Source organism: Monocercomonoides exilis, assembly GCF_001643675.1.
Source record: "Monocercomonoides exilis strain PA203 chromosome Unknown scaffold26-1319188, whole genome shotgun sequence".
NCBI lineage: Eukaryota > Preaxostyla > Oxymonadida > Polymastigidae > Monocercomonoides > Monocercomonoides exilis.
In genome coordinates this window covers 1098293-1118281 of record NW_027150571.1, presented here as the reverse complement: position 1 = coordinate 1118281, position 19989 = coordinate 1098293, and the positions used below count along the sequence as shown (strand labels likewise).

At 34.6% G+C, this 19989-nt stretch overlaps 8 protein-coding genes across 8 annotated transcripts; 6 read left to right on the top strand and 2 right to left on the bottom strand.

Annotated features, from left to right (window-relative positions):
• Window positions 1–45: 45 nt before the first annotated feature.
• Window positions 46–3196, bottom strand: MONOS_8838 (putative Protein kinase domain; the record flags this gene model as incomplete). Its single annotated transcript, XM_067879282.1, has 7 exons — window positions 46–800; window positions 992–1813; window positions 2003–2246; window positions 2382–2417; window positions 2512–2705; window positions 2792–3087; window positions 3178–3196. 7 exons carry the CDS (start codon window positions 3194–3196, stop codon window positions 168–170), a joined length of 2244 nt encoding a protein of 747 aa, XP_067726392.1. The 3' UTR covers window positions 46–167.
• Window positions 3197–6703: 3507 nt separating this feature from the next.
• Window positions 6704–7748, top strand: MONOS_13905 (uncharacterized protein; the record flags this gene model as incomplete). The annotated part of the gene is made up of 4 exons (XM_067866654.1): window positions 6704–6709; window positions 6757–6859; window positions 7045–7436; window positions 7506–7748. 4 exons carry the CDS (start codon window positions 6704–6706, stop codon window positions 7746–7748), a joined length of 744 nt encoding a protein of 247 aa, XP_067726391.1.
• Window positions 7749–8117: 369 nt separating this feature from the next.
• MONOS_13904 (uncharacterized protein) lies at window positions 8118–8987 on the top strand (the record flags this gene model as incomplete). The annotated part of the gene is made up of 1 exon (XM_067866653.1): window positions 8118–8987. One exon carries the CDS (start codon window positions 8118–8120, stop codon window positions 8985–8987), a length of 870 nt encoding a protein of 289 aa, XP_067726390.1.
• Window positions 8988–9613: 626 nt separating this feature from the next.
• Window positions 9614–11071, bottom strand: MONOS_13903 (uncharacterized protein; the record flags this gene model as incomplete). Its single annotated transcript, XM_067866652.1, has 3 exons — window positions 9614–9848; window positions 9948–10545; window positions 10909–11071. 3 exons carry the CDS (start codon window positions 11069–11071, stop codon window positions 9614–9616), a joined length of 996 nt encoding a protein of 331 aa, XP_067726389.1.
• A 3866-nt stretch (window positions 11072–14937) lies between these two features.
• MONOS_13902 (uncharacterized protein) lies at window positions 14938–15813 on the top strand (the record flags this gene model as incomplete). The annotated part of the gene is made up of 2 exons (XM_067866651.1): window positions 14938–14973; window positions 15307–15813. The coding sequence occupies 2 exons, from the start codon at window positions 14938–14940 to the stop codon at window positions 15811–15813; spliced, it is 543 nt and encodes a 180-aa protein (XP_067726388.1).
• Window positions 15814–16336: 523 nt separating this feature from the next.
• On the top strand, window positions 16337–16555 carry MONOS_13901 (uncharacterized protein; the record flags this gene model as incomplete). Its single annotated transcript, XM_067866650.1, has 1 exon — window positions 16337–16555. The coding sequence occupies one exon, from the start codon at window positions 16337–16339 to the stop codon at window positions 16553–16555; it is 219 nt and encodes a 72-aa protein (XP_067726387.1).
• A 42-nt stretch (window positions 16556–16597) lies between these two features.
• On the top strand, window positions 16598–16906 carry MONOS_13900 (uncharacterized protein; the record flags this gene model as incomplete). The annotated part of the gene is made up of 1 exon (XM_067866649.1): window positions 16598–16906. One exon carries the CDS (start codon window positions 16598–16600, stop codon window positions 16904–16906), a length of 309 nt encoding a protein of 102 aa, XP_067726386.1.
• Window positions 16907–17031: 125 nt separating this feature from the next.
• On the top strand, window positions 17032–17625 carry MONOS_13899 (uncharacterized protein; the record flags this gene model as incomplete). The annotated part of the gene is made up of 1 exon (XM_067866646.1): window positions 17032–17625. The coding sequence occupies one exon, from the start codon at window positions 17032–17034 to the stop codon at window positions 17623–17625; it is 594 nt and encodes a 197-aa protein (XP_067726385.1).
• Window positions 17626–19989: the final 2364 nt, after the last annotated feature.

The window sequence follows — 19989 nt, the reverse complement described above, 5'->3', positions numbered from 1 at the left end:
AATAACACCCATTTATCAAAATAAGTTCTTTGAAAAACGAATCGAATAAATGTGTGTGTTCACTTTTTATTTGTGAGTTATGAGGTGAAAATGAATAAAGAGATGGTTATTGAATAAAAAAATCAAAAAATATGTTTGTGAAATATTTTTGTTGTTGTTGTTGTTGTTCATGATGGTGAAGGAGAAGGAGAAGATGAAGGAGGAGAAGAGGACAAAGGGAAAGCGGGCTGAGGTGTGTGAGAAGGGGAAAGGAATGTGCCTTCAGTGGATGCGAGGGGATTGGACAGTCGAGGTGAAATTGATAGAGAAACAGAGAGAGGAGAAGAAGAAGGAGAAGAAGGAGAAGAAGGAGAAGAAGGCGTGTTGAGTGAAGAAGAGGAGGGAGTGAAAAGAAAAGAAGGTTCATGTGAAAGGAAACGGAGTGCAGGCGGAAAATGATCTGTCTGCGAGCCGATGCAATAGAATACATCGGCTGAAAGGAGAGAGGAATGCGAAGGTGAAACAGATTTATCTTTTTCCCCTTCTTCTTCTTCTTCTTTTGTTTGATAACTCTGCTCGACAAACAGCAGGGTGCCAACTGCTTCTGCAGACTGAAGATTCAGAGGGATTTTAACAACATCCTGATGAAGAGAAGGAGAAGAAGAAGAAGAAGAAGAAGAACTGGATGAGTTCAATTGCTCTCTTCTTCTCTCAGCCCACCAGCAGATGGAGGCAGGCGCCAATCCGATCACATTCGAGAGTTGTGTGGCGAGTGCTGAAAAGGGTGTTGTGCTGCTGACAGACACTTCGATTGGTGGAGACTGCACTCAAAAAGAAGAAAAAAGAAGGAAGAAGGAAGAAAAATAAATGAAAGAATAATATAATAATATAATAATATTAAATAAATAGAGAGATAGATAATTCCAGCAATTATCAGTTGTTCCTTTCTCTCCTTTCCAAAAATGCCCCACACAGACAGACAGCATTCTCTCCCTCATCCTCTTTTCCAAACCGCCAAATCGTCGCTGTTCACAAAGCGGATCAGCAGCATCCGTTCAAAAGACTCCTCAACTTTTGCTTCTTCTTCTTCTTCTTTGACTCCTTCATATTCTTCTTCTTCTGTATTTTCTGTATTTTCTGTGTATTTCTTGTCTTTAACATCTTTTCTGTCATATTCATCGCTCAAATCTTTCTCTTCCTTCTTATTCTCTTCTGCTTTTTGCATACTTTCTATTTTCGCATCTGAAATCTCGTCTTCTTTCTCTTTTTCCTTTCCTTTCTCTTCATCTTCATCTTTTCCTATTTTGTTTCCATCTCTTTCTTCTCTTTCTTCCCTTTCTTCTTTATCTGCTTTCTGCTTTTCTCTTTTTGGTTCATCTAAATCTTTCATTGATACTGGAACATCTTCATGTTGCAATGGCAAATGCTTTTGTCCAGACGGATAAAAAGGGATAAACACAGAAGAAGAAGAAGAAGAAGAAGAAGAAGAAGAAGAAGAAGAAGAAGAAGAAGAAGAAGAAGAAGAAGAAGACGAATTTTGAGGATAATCAGAAAATGAAGTGTTTGCAGTTGAAGAAGATGAAAATGAAAATGGAGGAGGAGGAAAAGGCAGAGGAAGCTGAAGTGAATGCTTATCAGGCAAAGAAGAAGAAGAAGAAGAAGAAGAAGAAAAAGGAGAAGCAATAGAATTATCAGGCAGGTGTGCCAGCTGCGCTGTCTGTTGAGTCTTCGAATGAGGCAGAATTTCGTCTGAATGTCTCAAAAGTCTCTCTGTTTGTGCTTTTATCTCAGGCACTTCTAGCAGCTCGCTGATTGTGGGGCGTTTGGCTGGGTTCTTTGAAACACAACGGCATTCGAGGCGAAGAGGGAAGATTCAACATTTTTGTGTGGATTTGAATGGGGAAGTGGAATAAAAGAAAAGAAGAGAGAGAAAGAGAGAAAGAGAGAGAAAGAATACAAAAAAAACAGTTTTATTTGACTCGGATGAAAAGAACAGCACCAAAAGCAAAACAGAACAGCACACGATGCTCAGCAGATCTGCGATGACTGCGAAGAGGGCGCGCGAATAGAACGGCGGAAAACTCGGAGGCAGAGCAGCTTTTGTGTTTGAGCAGAAAAATGTTGGCTTTTCGCAAAACACAAAATCAAACCCTTCCGACAGCTCCTCCTCTTCCTCCTTCAGCGCAGACACTCTATAAGGAGCACGCTTCGCTGCCAGCTGATACATCACAGCACCCACAGAAAACAAGTCTGACGCGGTCGTTATCCTTTCACAAAGCAGGCCAAGATTTCGGTTTGGTATCATTCAGATGGACGAAATAGAGAGATTTCAAAATAAAAAAATAAATAAATAAAATAAAATAAAAATGCATGTTTGCGCATAAACGAAGAATATAGCAAACTCTTTTCGGTTTATCACTTCTGGACTTTGGTAGAGCCTGAAAAATAAAAAAAATTAAAAAAAAAAGTTTTGTTTTATTTGATTTGAAAAACATCAATCTCTAATTATATAAATCTGTCACAACAGCAAACAAAAGCTTTTCACAAAGTTCTGGCGGATACTTTTCATAACGGATGTTTTCTGCATATCCATATTCGCTCAGCATCAAGCAATTTCTTTCACGCTCAATCAAAATGTTGCACGCCTTCATATTTCCATGAAGAAGTCCATTTTCGTGAAGGCACTTCAAGCCCAAAATCATCGAAGCAAGGTAATTCCAAAGGACCTTCCATAAAAAAAATAAAATAAAATAAAATGAAGCACACAGCTCTGGATAAATCGAAGAAAATGAGAATCAATAATCAGTCAAACAGATTCTTTCAGAAAATACGGAAGCGGTGCAATGAGATGGATGACTGCTTCAACGGTGATGCTCTCGCATCTGGGCATCACAGTGATTAACTTCCTTTGGTCCAAAAAGCAGTCAATGTATTTCAGCAAAAACTTCGAGCAAATATTCAAAATTCGGGGGAAATAGTCTTCAGTCTTATGAAACAGCGCATGGGCAATGGGCACAGATTTGGCAATGCACAGCTCTGGTTGGCCGTTGATTTTTGCAAAATATGTTGTTGTATTCAAACATTGGTTGATCTTCGACAAAAAAACATCTTTCAAATTCGATTACCATGCAAAAGCAAAAAAAAACGTTCAAGAAAAAAATTAAGATAAAGTTTGCTGCAATAAAATCAACACCAAACAATCATCCAACTTTCCCATGAAACACTGTTTATTTTTTCATTCAGCATCTTATAATTATGGGGAAATTTTTTTTTCTAAATAAAAAAAAAAGAAAAGGAACCACATCCATTCTATGATTTTTCAAGAATTTTCAAAAATTTTTTAAATCAAAAGAGAAGATATTAGCTTTGTAATACTTCTTACTCAAATAAAAAACAATTTCATTAATGTGTAAATTCTTTGATTTTTCTCTTTTTCAAAACATCAGTAAGAAATCAAAATAATGATAAAATAATAATTATCAAAAGAGTTGTGAAAATTTTCTTTTTCAAACATCGAAAAGTCCAATTGATATGAAAAAGATAGGGCTATAATTTTATCTTGACCTTTTTTCTTTATCTTGACCTTTTTCTTTTTTGCAATTCTTTTAGCTTTTCACAAGCCTGCGATAAATAAAAAATAACCAGAAATGTTTGAAATGTTTTATTTTCCTTATTCTGTATTTTTTTTTCAATATTTCATGTTTCACAAAAAGATCGAGGATAATAATAATTTTATGTTTTGATCATTGACTTGCTGTTTTTCCAGAGAATATTTTTCACAAGAAGTTTTAAGCTATCATATCATAACACATCGTTTCTTTTTTATAAGTTAAACTTGTTTAATACTTTCTCAACTTGTTTTTTTAACACTTTTTCTCATTTCAGACATTTTTTAAAAAACACGATTTCAGAGACATGCATCCATTTGTTTTAAAATTTAATGGAATGAAATAAAAACAAATTTGAAATGAAATGATATCTCAAAGAAAAAACAATAAAATATTTGTATATGACGAACAATTTTCAGATCAAAATTTTTATATGTTCTGCCATTTCGCTTCAAATTCTTGTTCAATTCTTTTTCATTTCAAAATTAAATAAAAATATACAATAAATAACACCTTGTTTTTATTTTTTATGTTCTTAAAAATTTACACAAATTCATATTTGTTCCGAAAATAGTGTTTTAAGCAAAAACAGTGAAATGAGAAAAAAAGGTTAAAAATTTCATTGAAAAAGTCAAAAACAAGTGAAAATAATAATATAGGAGTGAAGAATTGTGGTGCTATTGCTAAAAACGTTCATTATGAAATATTTGCTTCACAGCCAGCAAGTCTTTGATCTGGGTCCTAAAATAATAAAAATTTTGAATATTTTTTTGAACATAAAAATCTCAAAAAATTTTTTAACAAAATTCTGAAAAACAAAAATATCAGAAAGTCTATTTATTTTGTTTTTGTTTTAAGCCTTTTCACAAATCAAAAAAGCAAAAATAGGTTTCAAAAAAATAGGGTTGAGATAAAATTTTGAGGTCAAGATAAAATATGCACCCTGATTTAGAGTTTTCGATTTAATTTGTAGTTCACACTCCAAACAACACCATCCAACATAAATAATTTGTTAATATTTCTAATTTAGATAAGCTTTATGACATTCTGATATTTATCGATTATCATTAATGATTTAACAAAAAATTGAAATTCATTATTTAGAGTATTATTGCATTTATTGTCTTTCAGAAAATAATCACCAACGTGAGTTTTTAATCCATCAAAACAATCATTATGTTTTTCATGATGCAAAGGATCTCTTTTTTTCAGTCACCACCACGAATTGTTCAATTGATTTTTTAAAAACAAAAGTCTGAACTGCTTATTATCACATCTAAGCATGTGTTACACTAAAGAAAAATTGTGCTTATGGTTGTCAGTGACAAAACAGAAATGTCAGTAGATAATTTCACTTTTTATTTAAGTGTTTTATTTTTCATTTTCTTTTCAATTTCATTTTATATTGTTTCTTGACAAAATATTAATAAATATTGTCATTTATACTAAATTTATAATTTTTTAGAGTGACAATTTTTGATTAACTTGAAAAACTTGAATAAACCATAAATTTATTTTCGAATTTGCCACGATTGATTTTTGAGTTTCATAAAAACAATTTTTAAAAAAATGAAGAAGGAATACTATTGAAAACGATCTGCCCATCGAAATTCTTATTATCCAAACAGAAAATTGCTGAACTTATGTTTTTTCATTTAGCAATAAAAAATATATGTGACATTGTTTTTGTATCATATTTAGAAAGCTAATTCGTTGCAATCAACACACTGGAAAAGTGTGTGAATACTTCTATCGTATTTTTTTATTGATCTTCAAATTAGAAGAGTCATTCATGAAAGTTTGTTTTTTTTACAAATTTGAATTAACCTCGAGACAGCTAGGAATTTGTGTGCTATTGAACAAATGCATTTAGCTCAAATTTTTATATTCCGAAATACTTGTAATTTAATAATCAAAAAGTTCTTTATTGAATTTGAAATAACAATATCTGATTTTTTTTTTAAATTACAAATTTTAAATAATAATTGTTAAAGAGAATGAAAGTGTGAAAAACTATAAAACCCAGTTAATGTTTCAATGAATAAAGATTAATCGAACAGTTCTTAAATTTGTTGTGAATTTTTAACTTTACAACTTTTTTTTCCATTTTAACATCATTGAAACTATTGTTATTTTGACTTGATTCAGAAAAATGAACCAGATATTTGCTTTATATAAAAAATGGGACTGATATTTAAAAAGCGAGAACGTATCAGTTTCAAAATTGATTTTTTTAAAGAGGTTTGTATTATCGAACATTTTCAAGTTAGTCGGATAATTATGAAAGAAGAATTGCATTCGCAATATAAAAAGAATATGAAAAATATGAAAAACATATGATGATTTTATTAAACCTGTGATGTTCAAGATTTGAATTGAAATGGTGAGGAATTCAATTATCAAGATTATATGTTTATCTTTATTTTTTTATTCTTTTTGCTATTCTTATAATAGATTTATCGCAACCAATTCGTTCAGAGAATCTTACGAAGAAGATGAAAAAATAGCAGCAAACGTGATGGTGAAGAATTGTTCTTGACTGATAACTCAGACAATACTCCTTATATGCAAATGTTAGCTAAGCGATGCCCGAATGAATTTCTGCTCTCTTAACGTCTTCAGAATAAATTGAGTTTGACATTCGTTGATGCGACATTGCGAACTCGCAACCTGAAACTTTTAGCATGAATGTTTCCCATTCAATTTGATTTTTTTTGAAAATGAAGAGAAAGAGAAGGAAAAGAAGTGAGGAGTGAAATGAAAAGAGAAAAACGCGATGAAGGATAAAAATAAACACAAAGTGGAAAAATGACTGTCTTTATGGACCTTGAAAAGAATTCAAGAGATGAGAACTTCATATATGCAATGAGCAGATTTCATTTATAAAGCACTCAGTTGAAGAGTCCCTTCAATGTTATCATCTCCGAAAAGTTCAGATGGACTTGAAGCAAGCAATGATCGATAATCTTTATATATTTTATTTATTTCTCATCTTCCTTCCTTTATTTTTCTTCATCTTCTTCTGCTTCTCCTTCTTCATTTGCTTCACCTGCCTTTCCTTCTCTTCCATCTCCTTTGAATCTGCTGCCGTTCATCACCGAATCCCAAACACACACATGTTTGTCTGAGCATCTGCTGATTCCACCAACTTCTCCTCTGCACAACACAGACTCCCACAATCGCCATCAGCATAGGAACTGCAAAAATACCTCCCACTTCACATTCGTCCCACAAAGTCACCATTGCGACTGAGAGGCTCAATGATCATCATCGTTAACTTCTGTTTCTTCTTCTTCTTCTTCTCATTCACCCTCCAACTCCTCCCATCAGTCCTTCCTTATCCATATCGTTGGAACACCCGATTACATCGACACTGAAATCATCACAAAAGGAGAAGCAATGACATTCGCATTCGACTGGTGAGCTGTGGGCATCATCTTCTCCGAAATTCACACAGAAACCACGCCATTCGACGGGGCTACATACGAAGAGGTGTTCCAAAACATACTTCAGTCTGATGCAGATTTCACAGCATTTCCTGAAGAGATCTCCAAAGAAGTTGTCAGCCTTATCAGGTTGCTGCTTAAGAAGAAACCTGCAAAGCGGTTGAGGACTATTGACATAACAGCCAACAACATTGCAGACGAGATCAAAGAGAACAACAACTCAAAAGGTTTTCTCCCCGTTGATGTGGCTGGCAGCAAAGAAGATGATGCAGTGATGAAACATGCAGACTGCAGTGGAATTAACTGGAAGAGCGTGCATGCAGAGGAGCCTGTGTTCCAGCCGGTGATTGAGAGCGAGGAGGATCTGACGAAATTCTTTGAGAACAGAGACGAGAGATTTCCGGTGAGAGCAATCAACACAGACGATGTGGATATGCTCATGAAGAACGCGCAGAGAGAGGGGGGGCAGTAGATTCTGGAAGAGACCGCAGCTGAGATGCTGCAGTCGAAGATGAATCAGTGCGTGGGGAGAAACCGGAAAGCGCAGAAGCAGAAGAGGAAGAAGATGAATTGCGGGGCAAGAGGGAGAAGAGGGAGAAAAGTCAGGCGTTTTGTGCAGAGCGACACGACAGACGAGACAACGGAGCTGATGACGACCACGGAGCCTGAAGATTGCGCGCTTTCACCGTTTTCTCCGGCGCTGCTGGGAAATTGAGGGAATTGTGGCAATTACAACACATTGAAAGTGGTCAGACACAATCCAGTGAGTCAGCAGATAAACAAGACATCTCCTTCGGCTTCCTCAACTGTTTCGAATGCAGTTATTACTGCAATTTTTGATTATATCAACAGCAACATCTGATGCGCCAGCAACTTGCAAGCACAAGGTGAACAAACAAGTCCCAATATGAATTCAAATATGAATGCTTGCTCATTTTCAAGTTCGAATGCAAATTAAAAACGACATCAACTCACAGCTACAGTTGAGTCACCACTCTACCAAGCCAACACTCTTTCTGGGTCATCTCTTATTCCACACAACCAGTTCGGCCTGGCGAGGCTGCCTTCGATGCACGAGATTGTTATGCCTTCTCCATCACTTCCTTATCTTTCACAACAAAATCAAAAGCAGAACATTCCGCAACAACAACAGCAACAGCAACAAACTCATCTTCCTCCTCCTTTTTCTTCGCATGGAAGTCTGTCATTTCCATTTGGATCGATGGCTGAGAACACGTCAAAGGAAACGAATGAGAAGAAAACACGGAGAGAAAAGAGTGAGATGTTCCACAGGCTGATGAACCAGATAAACTCTGTCTCGGCACAGGTGGTGATGGCTGCTTCTGCCTCGCATGCTTCTACTTCTACTGCTTCTGCTTCAATAGCAGCTGCGATGGCTCATCCGCAGCTGCTGCTCCAGCCACCCATGATACCATATCCAACCAGGCTGGACATTCCACCTTTCCTTCACCCGCTTTCTTCTCACTTATCTCTTTATCCTTCTTTTGTTTCTCCAATCTCTCAGTCCAAATCCTCTACTAAATCCACTGTTTTTAGCACGTCTTCTGATAAGTCAATCTCTTTCCCTTCCCCTTCCCCTTCTGCTTCTGCTTCCTTTATCTCTGCCTCATCTTCCACTCCTCGCTCTGATTTGGAGCAGTGTGCAGCACTGCCCCTCTTCTTGCCCTCTCCCACACAGTCACTTTCATTAACACTGCCAATTTCTCTGCTTCCTCCTTTCATGGTGCCTTTCATGCCTTCTTCTTTTTCCATTCCACAGTCAGCAAGTTCTCTTTCTTCGTCACTTCTGCTAGTCGTCATCCCAACACATTCAGCTCTGTCTTCTTCTTCTTCTTCTTCTTCTTTATCATCATCCATTCTTCTCACAAATCTGACTTTAGCTTTCAATTACATTTCCTCTAAACTAAAATCCCCTTCTAACACTTCCGCATAGATTTAAAATTAATTGATGAAAGTTGAAAAGGGAAGAGGAAAACTAAACAACGAATGTGATACAAGAGAGTGAGAGAGAGAAACAGGAGAAGGAGAGATTCGGAATAAAGAAAAGGAGAGGGGAATTTTCAAATAGAATGAAATAAAAGAAGAGTAAATAAAGAACGAAGGTTTGGAATAAGATCTTGACATGGAAAAGATAAGAAAATAAATGTTAGCATCGACTGTGAAGATAAAGCCTATAAGTTAACCAAAATATGTTCAGTTTTTCAAAGGATTGATTCTATCAAAATGGAAATAATTTGAAACAAAAAAAATAATAACTGAAGGAAAATAATACCAAATAGATTGTTGATGAATTTGTGAACTCATTTCAGTTGTTGTATTCGTTGATTCAACCTTCTTCATCAAATGCACTATCTTTGCAATTTTTAAAAAGAACAACTTTTTTTCATTTATATTTGATTAATTAAAGATTATAATGAAAAAAAATACAAACTTCATTTCCAAATGTTTGTGTATTGTTTCAGGAATAATTGATGAAATGAATAATTTAGTTAAAAGTATTTCATAGAATGAAAGTATTTGGATTTTTTTTGTTTTGATTAAATTTAAAAAAGAGAAGCATTATATTCGAAGGAGAGCATCCAGCGTCTGAATGCTTATTGGAAAACGTTTATCACCGAGAATGAATCTCATTTTGGATATGATTCGTTCGCAACTTGCTTCGCTGCAAGGAGAACAAATCAGAGTCAAGCAGAGTCCTGAGAAAACCATTTGCAGATCTCCGTAGGAGGAAAAGGCCCTGTAAAAAACTTCTGAGTCTTTTTCAATCACACTTTCTGGGCTTGATTTCAAAAACCTTTGAAAAATTAATAAACATCCATTTATGTATTTTTCTTCCAGGTGTCGAATTGATTTTCTTGTGTACTTCGAGAAAGCTTCAAATAATCGTGAATACCAATCGGCTGTTAAGTAATTTTCTATGTTCTTCAATATTTCCATTTCTTTTTCAAAAGATAATTCATTGCACAATTCAATCTTTCTTGTCGAGAAAAGAAGTTCAACTTCATTTTCATCATGGACGCTGATATCCATTTCTTGTTCATCATCATTTTCGTCAGAATTGTCTTCGAAAGCACAAGATGAATTTCTTAGTTCAAAATCAATCGAATGTGGCTCACTTGTATCGTTAAATGTCAATATCGAGGAAACTTCGGAGTTAATCTCTTGCGAGAAAGAGCTGTTGAAACATGAAAGTTGACAATTTGAAGAAGATAAAGATGAAGCTGGCGATAGCAAGGATGAGGAAGAGGATGAAGATAAAGCAGAGACTGAGGCAGAGGCCGATGAAGAAGAAGACGAAGAGGAAGACGACGACGAAGAGGAGGAGGAAGAGGAGGAAAGCACTGCCGTTCTATCAGAAGTTTCATTCGCAATTGTTTCTGATTCAAAATTTCGTGAAGATCCAAATTCGAACATATCATCAGAGGCAAGTTCTTCTGCCAGAAGTAATCCAAGTTCATCGTCTTCTGAATCGCTTTCTGCTTCTTTTTCTCCTGAAATAATATTATTCTCAATAGAAAAAACAAATTGATCATTTTCAATTTTCTGTATTAAATCTAAAATACTTGCAATACACTCTTTATTGATTAATTCCGGTTCTCTTGATGTGATATTATTCTTTGCTTGGAAAAACCCGTCAATTGTTAAACAATGATTATCAACATGATTATCTTGATTTTGCAAATGCGACAAAGCTGACAACTGAGCCTCGGTATTCAATACAGAGTTTGTTGATATATATGCTTTTTGCGTGTTTGTCGAAACTTTTTGAGATAATTGCAATGAGGCAAAATTTTGAGAAGAAAAGTCTGAAGCATCTGAAGATACAGAATGTGATTCAGAAGCACCATCCAGACTTACTGTTATTGTTGAATTCTCCGTATGATTTTTCTCCTTTTCTTTTTCTTGGTAATTTGAAGCATTAATAAAGTTTTGAGTGAACATTTTGAGTCTGTACAATTGCATTCCAATGGGAGTTAATGAAAACGCTAAAGGAATTATTTGACCATAAGTTCCCATGAAAAAATAATTATGTAATAAAACAAGAATGTTTGTAATCGCATTGTGCCATTCCAAATCTTTGAACAAGCTATGTTTTGATAAACTGATTAGAAATGAAACTGATTGAATTAGAGCTGGAAAAACTTGCCACAGTTTTGTATGATCATTCTCAAAAAACAAGTGCAGCTTGTACAATGGATGAAGAATGACTTCTGTTTTCATAATATTAATCAGCTCATCCAATTCCAACAGCTTTTCTTTTCCGATCACGTCAAACTTTTTTCTTACAAACGAGCATATTTGGAACAAGCTGTGCCATCTTGTTGCAACAAAAGCAGGAACGGCCTTCTTCAGAATTGATCTGTATGTTTTTGTATGGGATCTTTCCGAAAATTCCAAGATAGAACATTTTATTTTCGAAAGAAACTTTATTTTGTTGAATGATGAAGAAATTACTAAGTTCGTCAAATGGTTGCAGCAGTAAATAAAAACAGGTTCTATTGTTGGAGTCGCTTGAGAAGAGGAAGATCCAGTAAAACTTTGTTGAATTAAAAGATTTATAGCTTTTCTTTGTGCTGCCAACCCATCTGTGCAAAAACTTCTTATAATAGAATTGAAAGAAGAAAAATCTTTTGTTAATTTTTGAAATAAAACCAAATAATCATCTGCTTTGTAACATGGAGGAAAAATTCCCCAAAAAAAAGGTGTTGATAATAAAGATAATTGACAAACAGTTACAACTGTGCACTGTTTATGGGCTACAGATGCACCATCAACCATTACACATAATCCACAATTCGTAATTTTTGTTTTTCGTTCCTTTTCCACTTTTGCTTTTTCTTTCAAAACTAAATATGAAACCTTTCTCCTTGTTAAATATGGGAAAATAGATTTTGTATTTACTGTAGGATAGGCTTGCCCAGCTCGAATAAGTGATAAATAAAATTCATTTGATTCTTTTGATGAAGCGGATAAAAACGAAATATTGCATTTTGTGATCATCGAAACAAATTGTGTTTCTAACGTCTCGTGAATAGGTATTGATGGAGATATGTGATTGTTTTGTTGAGTAATTGAATAATTTTTGCTCGCAGCTTGTCTAAATAGAGTTGTAATAAAGTTAGTTTTTAGTAATTCGCATTTGTGATTTAAAATTGAAGGGCTGCTTTTTCTTCCGCATATTCCACAGCTGATTCCATCTTTGCAAACTGGACAAAGATAATATCGGTGAAAATCTTTCTTCGGTGTTCCGTCTTCTTCAACTTTCACAAATGTAATCCACAAATTATTGTTGAAATTTTCGAACGCTATTTTTGAAATGAAATTGTTTTTTTTCACTGGATTCTCGTAAACTCAAAGTTATTTTGTTTCAATTCATTTGTTAATCATAAATGAATAAATAAAAAGAAAAGCAAAACCTGCTCCGAATTTTGTTTCACAATGCTTTGAAATATTGATGAACTGTGCATTCGCTTCCTTTAACTGTTTGACCTTGTCTTCAAAGGCTCTTGCCTGAAAAAAATTATACAACAAAAAATCGAAAAAATAATTGGATAAAAAAAACAACCAATAATGAATTTGATAAAGAAATTTTCAACTCATCAACAAGTTTGGTTTTAATTTCATCACATATATTTTCCATTTTGACACTGACTGTCACTGACTTCACTGACAGTCAGTAGATCATAAAAATCCGAAATAGACTTCCGTGTCAGAAACCCATAAAATGGTCAACACTAATAATTCACAAAATGTTTATATTATTATTAATAATAATTATGAATAATTAATTAATTTTTGAAAAAAATTGATCATAATAAATGAAAATGCGAAATATTTAAAAAAACTCTTTTTGAGCTCAATGTCAGTCAGTTGAATTTTTTGGCCCGTCAAATGTCAGCATGTAACACAAGTTTAATCACATCTGTTTTTGCACTGTTTTTTGTGAATATATGGGTGATTTTTTTTGATATCATAAAAAATTCCGACATTTGATCAAAAACAAATTTAATTAAGGGTTGCTTTAAAAAGAAAAATGAATGAGATGATCATCCAAATATATTGCTTGATAAATAATTATTATTAATTGTTTGTTGCTTTTTATTTGATTTTAATTGTTTTTATTATAAATTTTGAAAAAAACATAAAAAAGCATTTGAAAATTTGATAAACAAAACATAACTTAAGTTTTCTGGTTTAAAAAAACATGATCACAATAATTGAGATAACGAAATAAATAAATTTAATATACAAAAATTAGTTAAATAATGCAATTGTAAAAGAAATGGAATAAGATAAGTTGAAATCGATAAAGTGCAAATGAAAACAATCATTTTTCTAGCGTTTCATCCTCTTATTCATCGTCCATCCTTTCCAGAAATCAATTCTCCTACACGCGATTCAATTTCTTGCTATTCTGAAGTATGTAATATTGTGTTTTCTGTTTTATATCCATTTTTCTCGACTTTGAACAGATTGTTTTTCCTCATGCAATAACATCTCCAATTTTTTCCCCAATCCCTTCATCCTGTGCACTTTCCATATGAGTTTGCTCTCCCAACTCGAAATTCATTCGGCATTATGAAATATTCCACTTTCATAAATTTTCATTCATTTCCACCTTCTGCTCTGAAAACGAAACAAAAACAGACATAAACAAATATTCATGTGTAATGAAATTATTAAATACCAAACTGCTCTTCAATTGTATTTTGCCTACGTATTTATCTCCACAGCCATCATCATTCAAAAAATAAATCTCTTCAATTCAGTCTCAGAATGGTCAAATGCAACAAAGAATGCATCTCCACAAAATACATTGAATATCTCACTGGAGGGTCTTCTCAGCCCGTACACATCGTGGTGGATTTGCAGAGGTGTTTTTTCTGTTTTTGGCATGATCATCTCCTTTAATAATATTCTCAACCACCCAAAGAAGTATTTGAGATTTATCTCATCAACACCAGGTACAGGAGGGATATGGGGCAGAAAAGAGATGGAAGAGGATTATTAGTGGCAGGGAGTGGATGTTGAGTATTTTATGAAATGATAATCTTTCGAGAGGAGTTTTTGAATGGAAGATAATCTGTGACAGAGTGATGGGGAAAGGCAGATGGAGATTTGGAGAAGATAATATAGTAAATATGTAGAGAAGTGGTTGGAGATGATGAAAGAAAACTTATTGTTGATGGGAGATATGAAATTTGAAAAAAGGAAAAGAGGGCAAAAGCTTGAAAGAAGAGGACAATTGTGAAGCTTTCAAATGGTATAGGGGCTTCTTTTGAGAGGAGGATATTTTATGAAAGATAATGGGAAAGATGAAGAAAAGGAGGGGATTGATATTTACTGAGAAGTTTGTGAGTTGAATGGAAGAGGAAAATGGAAAAGAAAAGGAAATTGAGAGATATTAACATTATCTATATTTAAGGGGAAAAGAGAGGAAATTGTTGAAAGAAAGTGAGTTGATTAGAAGAAATCAAGCTTTATTGATTAATAACAAAATATCAGCCAAAATAATAGCAATTTGGGTTTTTGTCTCGTTGCGAAGTTAACTTGTTAAATGAGATGTTTCATTCAGTAAACAACATCACATGGAACCTCCTAACTTCTTCCTTGGAATTTTATTGCATTTTTTATTGATTTGCCAATCGCAAAAAATATTCATTTTCATCTTTTTCGTCTTCTTCGTCATCTTCGTTAAAGTCTTCTTCATCTATTTCGCTTGTTCCATCATTGTCATCGTCATCTTTTTTTTCCCTTCTTCTTCTTCTTCTTCTCCAAATTCTGTTCTGAAGCTGTTCTTGCATCAAACCATCTCTACTTCCACTTCTCAGCTCCAATCAGCGAACACGAGAGCCTTCGGCATTTGGCTGCAGATTGTTCCAATGACAGACGATTTTGCAGAAGAACGTGTGTCTCCAGTGTGTGAATGTTTATGAGATAGAAACAGACAAATGAAACGGAACAGGCATAGTCATAGAAATAAGCATTATCATTGATATCAATACAGAAATCATCATCATAATCATCATATGAATGCTTCTGAAAAGAGGTGAAAGAGAGATGAAAAAGAAAAACGGAATTAAAATGGAGAAGATAGAAAAGAAGGAACAATTGAAACAGAATCTGTATTCTCAACTTGTGGTGAGTGTTCTTCTTCTTCAACATCGTCATCAAAAACAACAGCAGCCAAATTCTACAAGAAAGAAAAGATTGTTTACGAATTATCTTCATCTTCCTCTTTTTACGAACAGTTAGAAGTGAATGCTTCACAAGAAAGAGCCAAAAAAGCAGAAATCGACGAAATTATCGAAGACTTCAAAAGAAAACATGCCCCGCATCTGCCTCTTCCTGTGAACCTTCCGCCACAAGAAGCTACCCTTCAGAATCCATCTTATGTGCCTCGAAGACAAAGACAGAGAAAAAGCAATCAAAATTCAACACAAACCTTTTTGACTCATTCAATTGCTGGCGTTGGCACATCAACAGGCACATCTCCTTCTTCATTGCCCAATGAATCTTTTCTTTCTCTTCCTCAGTCATCTTCTTCTCCCTCTCCTTCATCAACAAAATCTTCTCCAACAGTAACAGACCTCTCTTTCCATCCAAAACAACCACATCGCTCTGAGTTTGCAATGGCTCTCCGCATTGGAGCAATGCACACTCTCCTCCTCCGATGCTATCGAAACAGTTATGCACAAGTTGAAGCAGCCACAAGGTCATTGCCCTCTTCACTATTTGCTTCTTCCTCGTTGCGTTGATTTTTTCGCAACTTATTCCTGACATAAGAAGAGCAGCAGATAAAGAGAATGATGCAACAGCAGAAAAAGAAGGAAAATACAATATTTTGTTCCATAGCCGGATATATTTGATGCGCTGCCACTGTTAACATAATTTCGGATGGTGGAGCGGTATGCGAAGAATCTGGAGAAAATGAAGAAGTTGAAGGCGATGAAGATGACTGAAAAGACGAGGATCAAGAAGTGATTTTGGAGGGTTCAACAAACAACCGCAAAGCAGTTGATTGAAAAACAAAGATAATCAAACGGAAGCAGAAAAGAATACAAACACCAAAGAATCAATAAGAAACGGCAGAAAAGATGAAATACATTCCAATGAGCCAAAACATATCCACTTTCATCACGAGCACTGCAAAAACAACATCAAAAGCAGCAACAAATTCCTCTCCTTTGCAATCACATTCTCCAAAGCCTAAACAATATTCTTAGAAAGAGGAGCCTTTGAAACGATACACTTTATACGAGGGAAGCGAATCGAAGGTGGATGGAGATGGGGAGAGGAGCTATTGGTGCCTCAACAACGCTTCCGTCACCTGTTGTTGTTGGAGGAGGAGTGGTGACGTTGAGTGTGATTGGGATGAAGGATTTGAACAAAGAAGTGACAAGGGCGATGCAAGATGAGTTTCAGAACGAGAAAGGGAAAGTGGACGATGAAGAAGCGAAGTTCACATTTAATTCATTGGAATCTGATGATCAGAGATAAAAACTGCTTCGGCTGATGAAGCTGAAGGAGATATAGAGGAAGATGAATGAGAAAGATGAGCGAGAGAGCAGGAAAGTGGAGAAAGAAGAAAAAGACATGAATCTGTTTAGCAGCGTCCAAGAAATATTACAATCACACCTTGGGATAGGCACACAGATCAACCAGAAGGAGAACAAAATGGCAAGCGATGTGCCACAAGAGGCGAAAGAAAGCAAAACGCCATTTTTGACAAGAGAGCGGAAATTGGACTGCATGTTGAATGATTTAGCGAATTCTGACTTTGAAGATTTGAGCGATGAACTGGATGTACCTTGCCGCTATGTGCGAATCAAAAGCGAGGAAAATGGGTAATTTGTGTTAAAGATGCGGAAAATGCCTGTGTATGCGGCAGTCGACGCGAGGCAGACAAGAACGCAGTTTGATTTGATGAGCGCGCTGAAGAGCGGGCTGAGCCAGAATAGGGCGGAGCTGCGAAGATGAAGGGGGATGAGGTGGAGGGGCTGGTGGCCGTACAAAGAGGAAGCAGAGGCGACACTCAGGAAGGGAAGGAAGGAGCAGGAAAAGGATCACTGCTGCTGTTTCAGAAAGAGAAAGGGAAAAGAACATTCAGTCAGAGCAGTGTGCCTGGAAGAAGAGATGCTCTGTCAAAACTGTTTTCTTCGCTGTCGTTCTCAAAGTTGGCTTCTTTCTTCACATCGCAGAATTCAATGGCGATGGATCTGATGCAGAAATACCCTGCCCTCAATTTGGTTGCACCTACTGATTCAGCTGCTGATCTTGCTGTTAATACAAAAAATGTTCTTCATCCTCTTTCTCACCGAACTTTTTCACTTGTCAATTCGTTCATTTTTATGAACATCCAACTTCAATCTTCTCCTCATTTCAGAACATCTTTATCTCCTTCACTTTTATCTCAAGTTGTGCATCCATCTTCTGCTACTTCTGCTACTTCTGGCTTTCTTTCTCCACTTTCACTGCCTGCTCCTTCTTCGTCTACTTCTTTTTCATTCAACTATTATCGAATTCAGCTCCAGGCCTTGTCTTTCATTCCCATTCAGAAGCACAGATAATTATTTATTCTTTCATGGAATTTCAACCAACCTAACACGGCAATGAAATGGGTAATTTTGATCCAGAGTAACCTATCAGAAGACATTCATTAAAGGAAGAGGATTGAATATGACTTTTTTAATTTGGAAGCTGAAAGAATTCACCAAAAACATAAAGAACAGGACAAGATAGGATTTTTAGGGTGAATTGGTTCCAAAATAGCCTCCGACAGATTTCACAGCCACGAACAAACAGCGAATTGCAGGAAATGAAAGGATGAGGGAAATTGATTCAGAGGAAAAGGCTTAAGTGAAGAGAAATTATATGAGGTTCTGGTACTAATCGGATACGAATGGATTGAAATCGGAAAGCTGAGGAAATAAATGTTTTTGAAGAACTTTCTGATATGACCGAAGAAATGAGAACGATAATTACTGTTTTTCTACGAACGTAATTTTCATTGGATGAAGAAGCCAAATCAAATGGAAAATGACGAAGAAATAATAAAACCTGTGCTGATTTAGGGATCTATGAAAAGCAAGTGATGGTATACACTCATATTGAAAAGAAGATGGCAGCTCATGAATATGAAGTGAAATGAAAAATTATCAGAATTTGAAGATGAAACGATTGAGGAAAGTTTAATATTAAAAATGATGAAAATGGAAGGAATTCTGATGAAAACAGAAAAAATACATCTTTTCCAGTGATTTTTGTGTTAACCGCATTAAATGTGAGAGAGTTTGTGAGAGTGAAAGTGGAGACGAAAAGAAAGAGGGAGGCATCGCTGAAGGGAGCAACACATCCGAGAGCATACTCCACTGTGGCACATGGGCTTTGCTGTGTTTTGTCACTAGCATCGACATCACTTCCACCATTTGCAACGTCTTTATTCTGGTCGATGAGGGGGAGCAAGCCATTGAACTCAACTTTTCTAATTATCCACGATTTCGTTGAACGGTTGATGAAGCAATTGAACCAAATTAAAGGAATGGAGGTTTGTTGGCTATTCAAAGAAAAGAATAAAAAAGAAAATTAACTGATTTTAATCGATTTTTTTTCGATAATTTAGTTTTCTGATCTTCTTTTCTGTTCTTCTTTTTAATTTTTTCTTAGCAATATTTTGTTTTTCCAGTTTTGAAATTTCTGTCAACCTTTTAAAGATAGATTTTTCATTTTTTTTTTTTTTGAAACTTGATCAAAAAAGACTTTTTGACCTGAAGCATAAAAAGGTATGTCTTTTTGGGGTAAAAATTAAAAATACATTTATGTCACAGAAATAAAAGCTGAAAACTCCTGAATAACCAATTTAACTCTTTGATCAATAAATACCACAATAGAATCTATTTTTTCAATTTTTGATCTTTTTTTATGATATCAAAAAAAATCACCCATATCCGATTGTGATAGAATGCGATGTTGCTTTGCATAGAAAAAAAACAAAAATTAATGGCAAGCGCACACTTCACCTTACATGACAATTTTGAAATATTCTATATCAAAACAATAAAAAATATTATAACAAGCTATTATAAATTCAAATTTGCATCGGAAAATCGGAAATAAAAAGAAAACTTCTTTTTTTGAAAAGATCAAAAATACCATAAATAGAACTTTTATTTTGTGCGCAAAATATGGAAATTTTGTTAATATTGGGTAATTCTTTGTGTAAAGTCGCAAATAATAAATTGGGTGATTTTTTTTTTACATCATAAAAAAAGATCAAAAATAGAAAATGTAAAATCTATTGTGGTATTTTTTGATCAAAGAGTCAAATTGATTTTTTGCAAGTATTTAGCTTTTGTTTCTGTTATATATATTCGTTTTATTGTTATATTCAAAAAAACATACCTTTTTAATGTTTTTCGTGAAAAAGAATTATTTGATCCAGCTTTCAAAAAAAATGTGAAAAATAAAAAATAAAACTGCAAAAGGAAAATGCCAAGTTTCTCAACTTGCAAAACTATCCTAATAAATAAAGAATACTTTGAAAGACTTTATTGAAACGGTTTGTTAAAAATTATGTTTCAATTAAAAGATTTATAAACTTTCAACTTATTAAAGCAATTGGATTTCTTCACTTTATCTTTTTCTTCAACTGAAATATCATCACAAAACATTAGTCCATTCTTTTCGATTCAGTTGCTTCATCAAACGTTGAATGAAATACAATGAAATCGAAAATTAATGAATAAAACTTATTCGAACTAGTCTTTTTTCTCTTTATTCTTCTCATCACTTGTCCAACCCGCTTCTTTTTCCATTCTTTCCTCATCTTCCTTCCATTTCCACTCTGCCCAATCAAAATTCTCCCTTCGAAAATACCTGTGACGTTGTTTGCTTCCTCTCCAGCACTTTCCGTATCATTATTCTCGTTGTGTTCC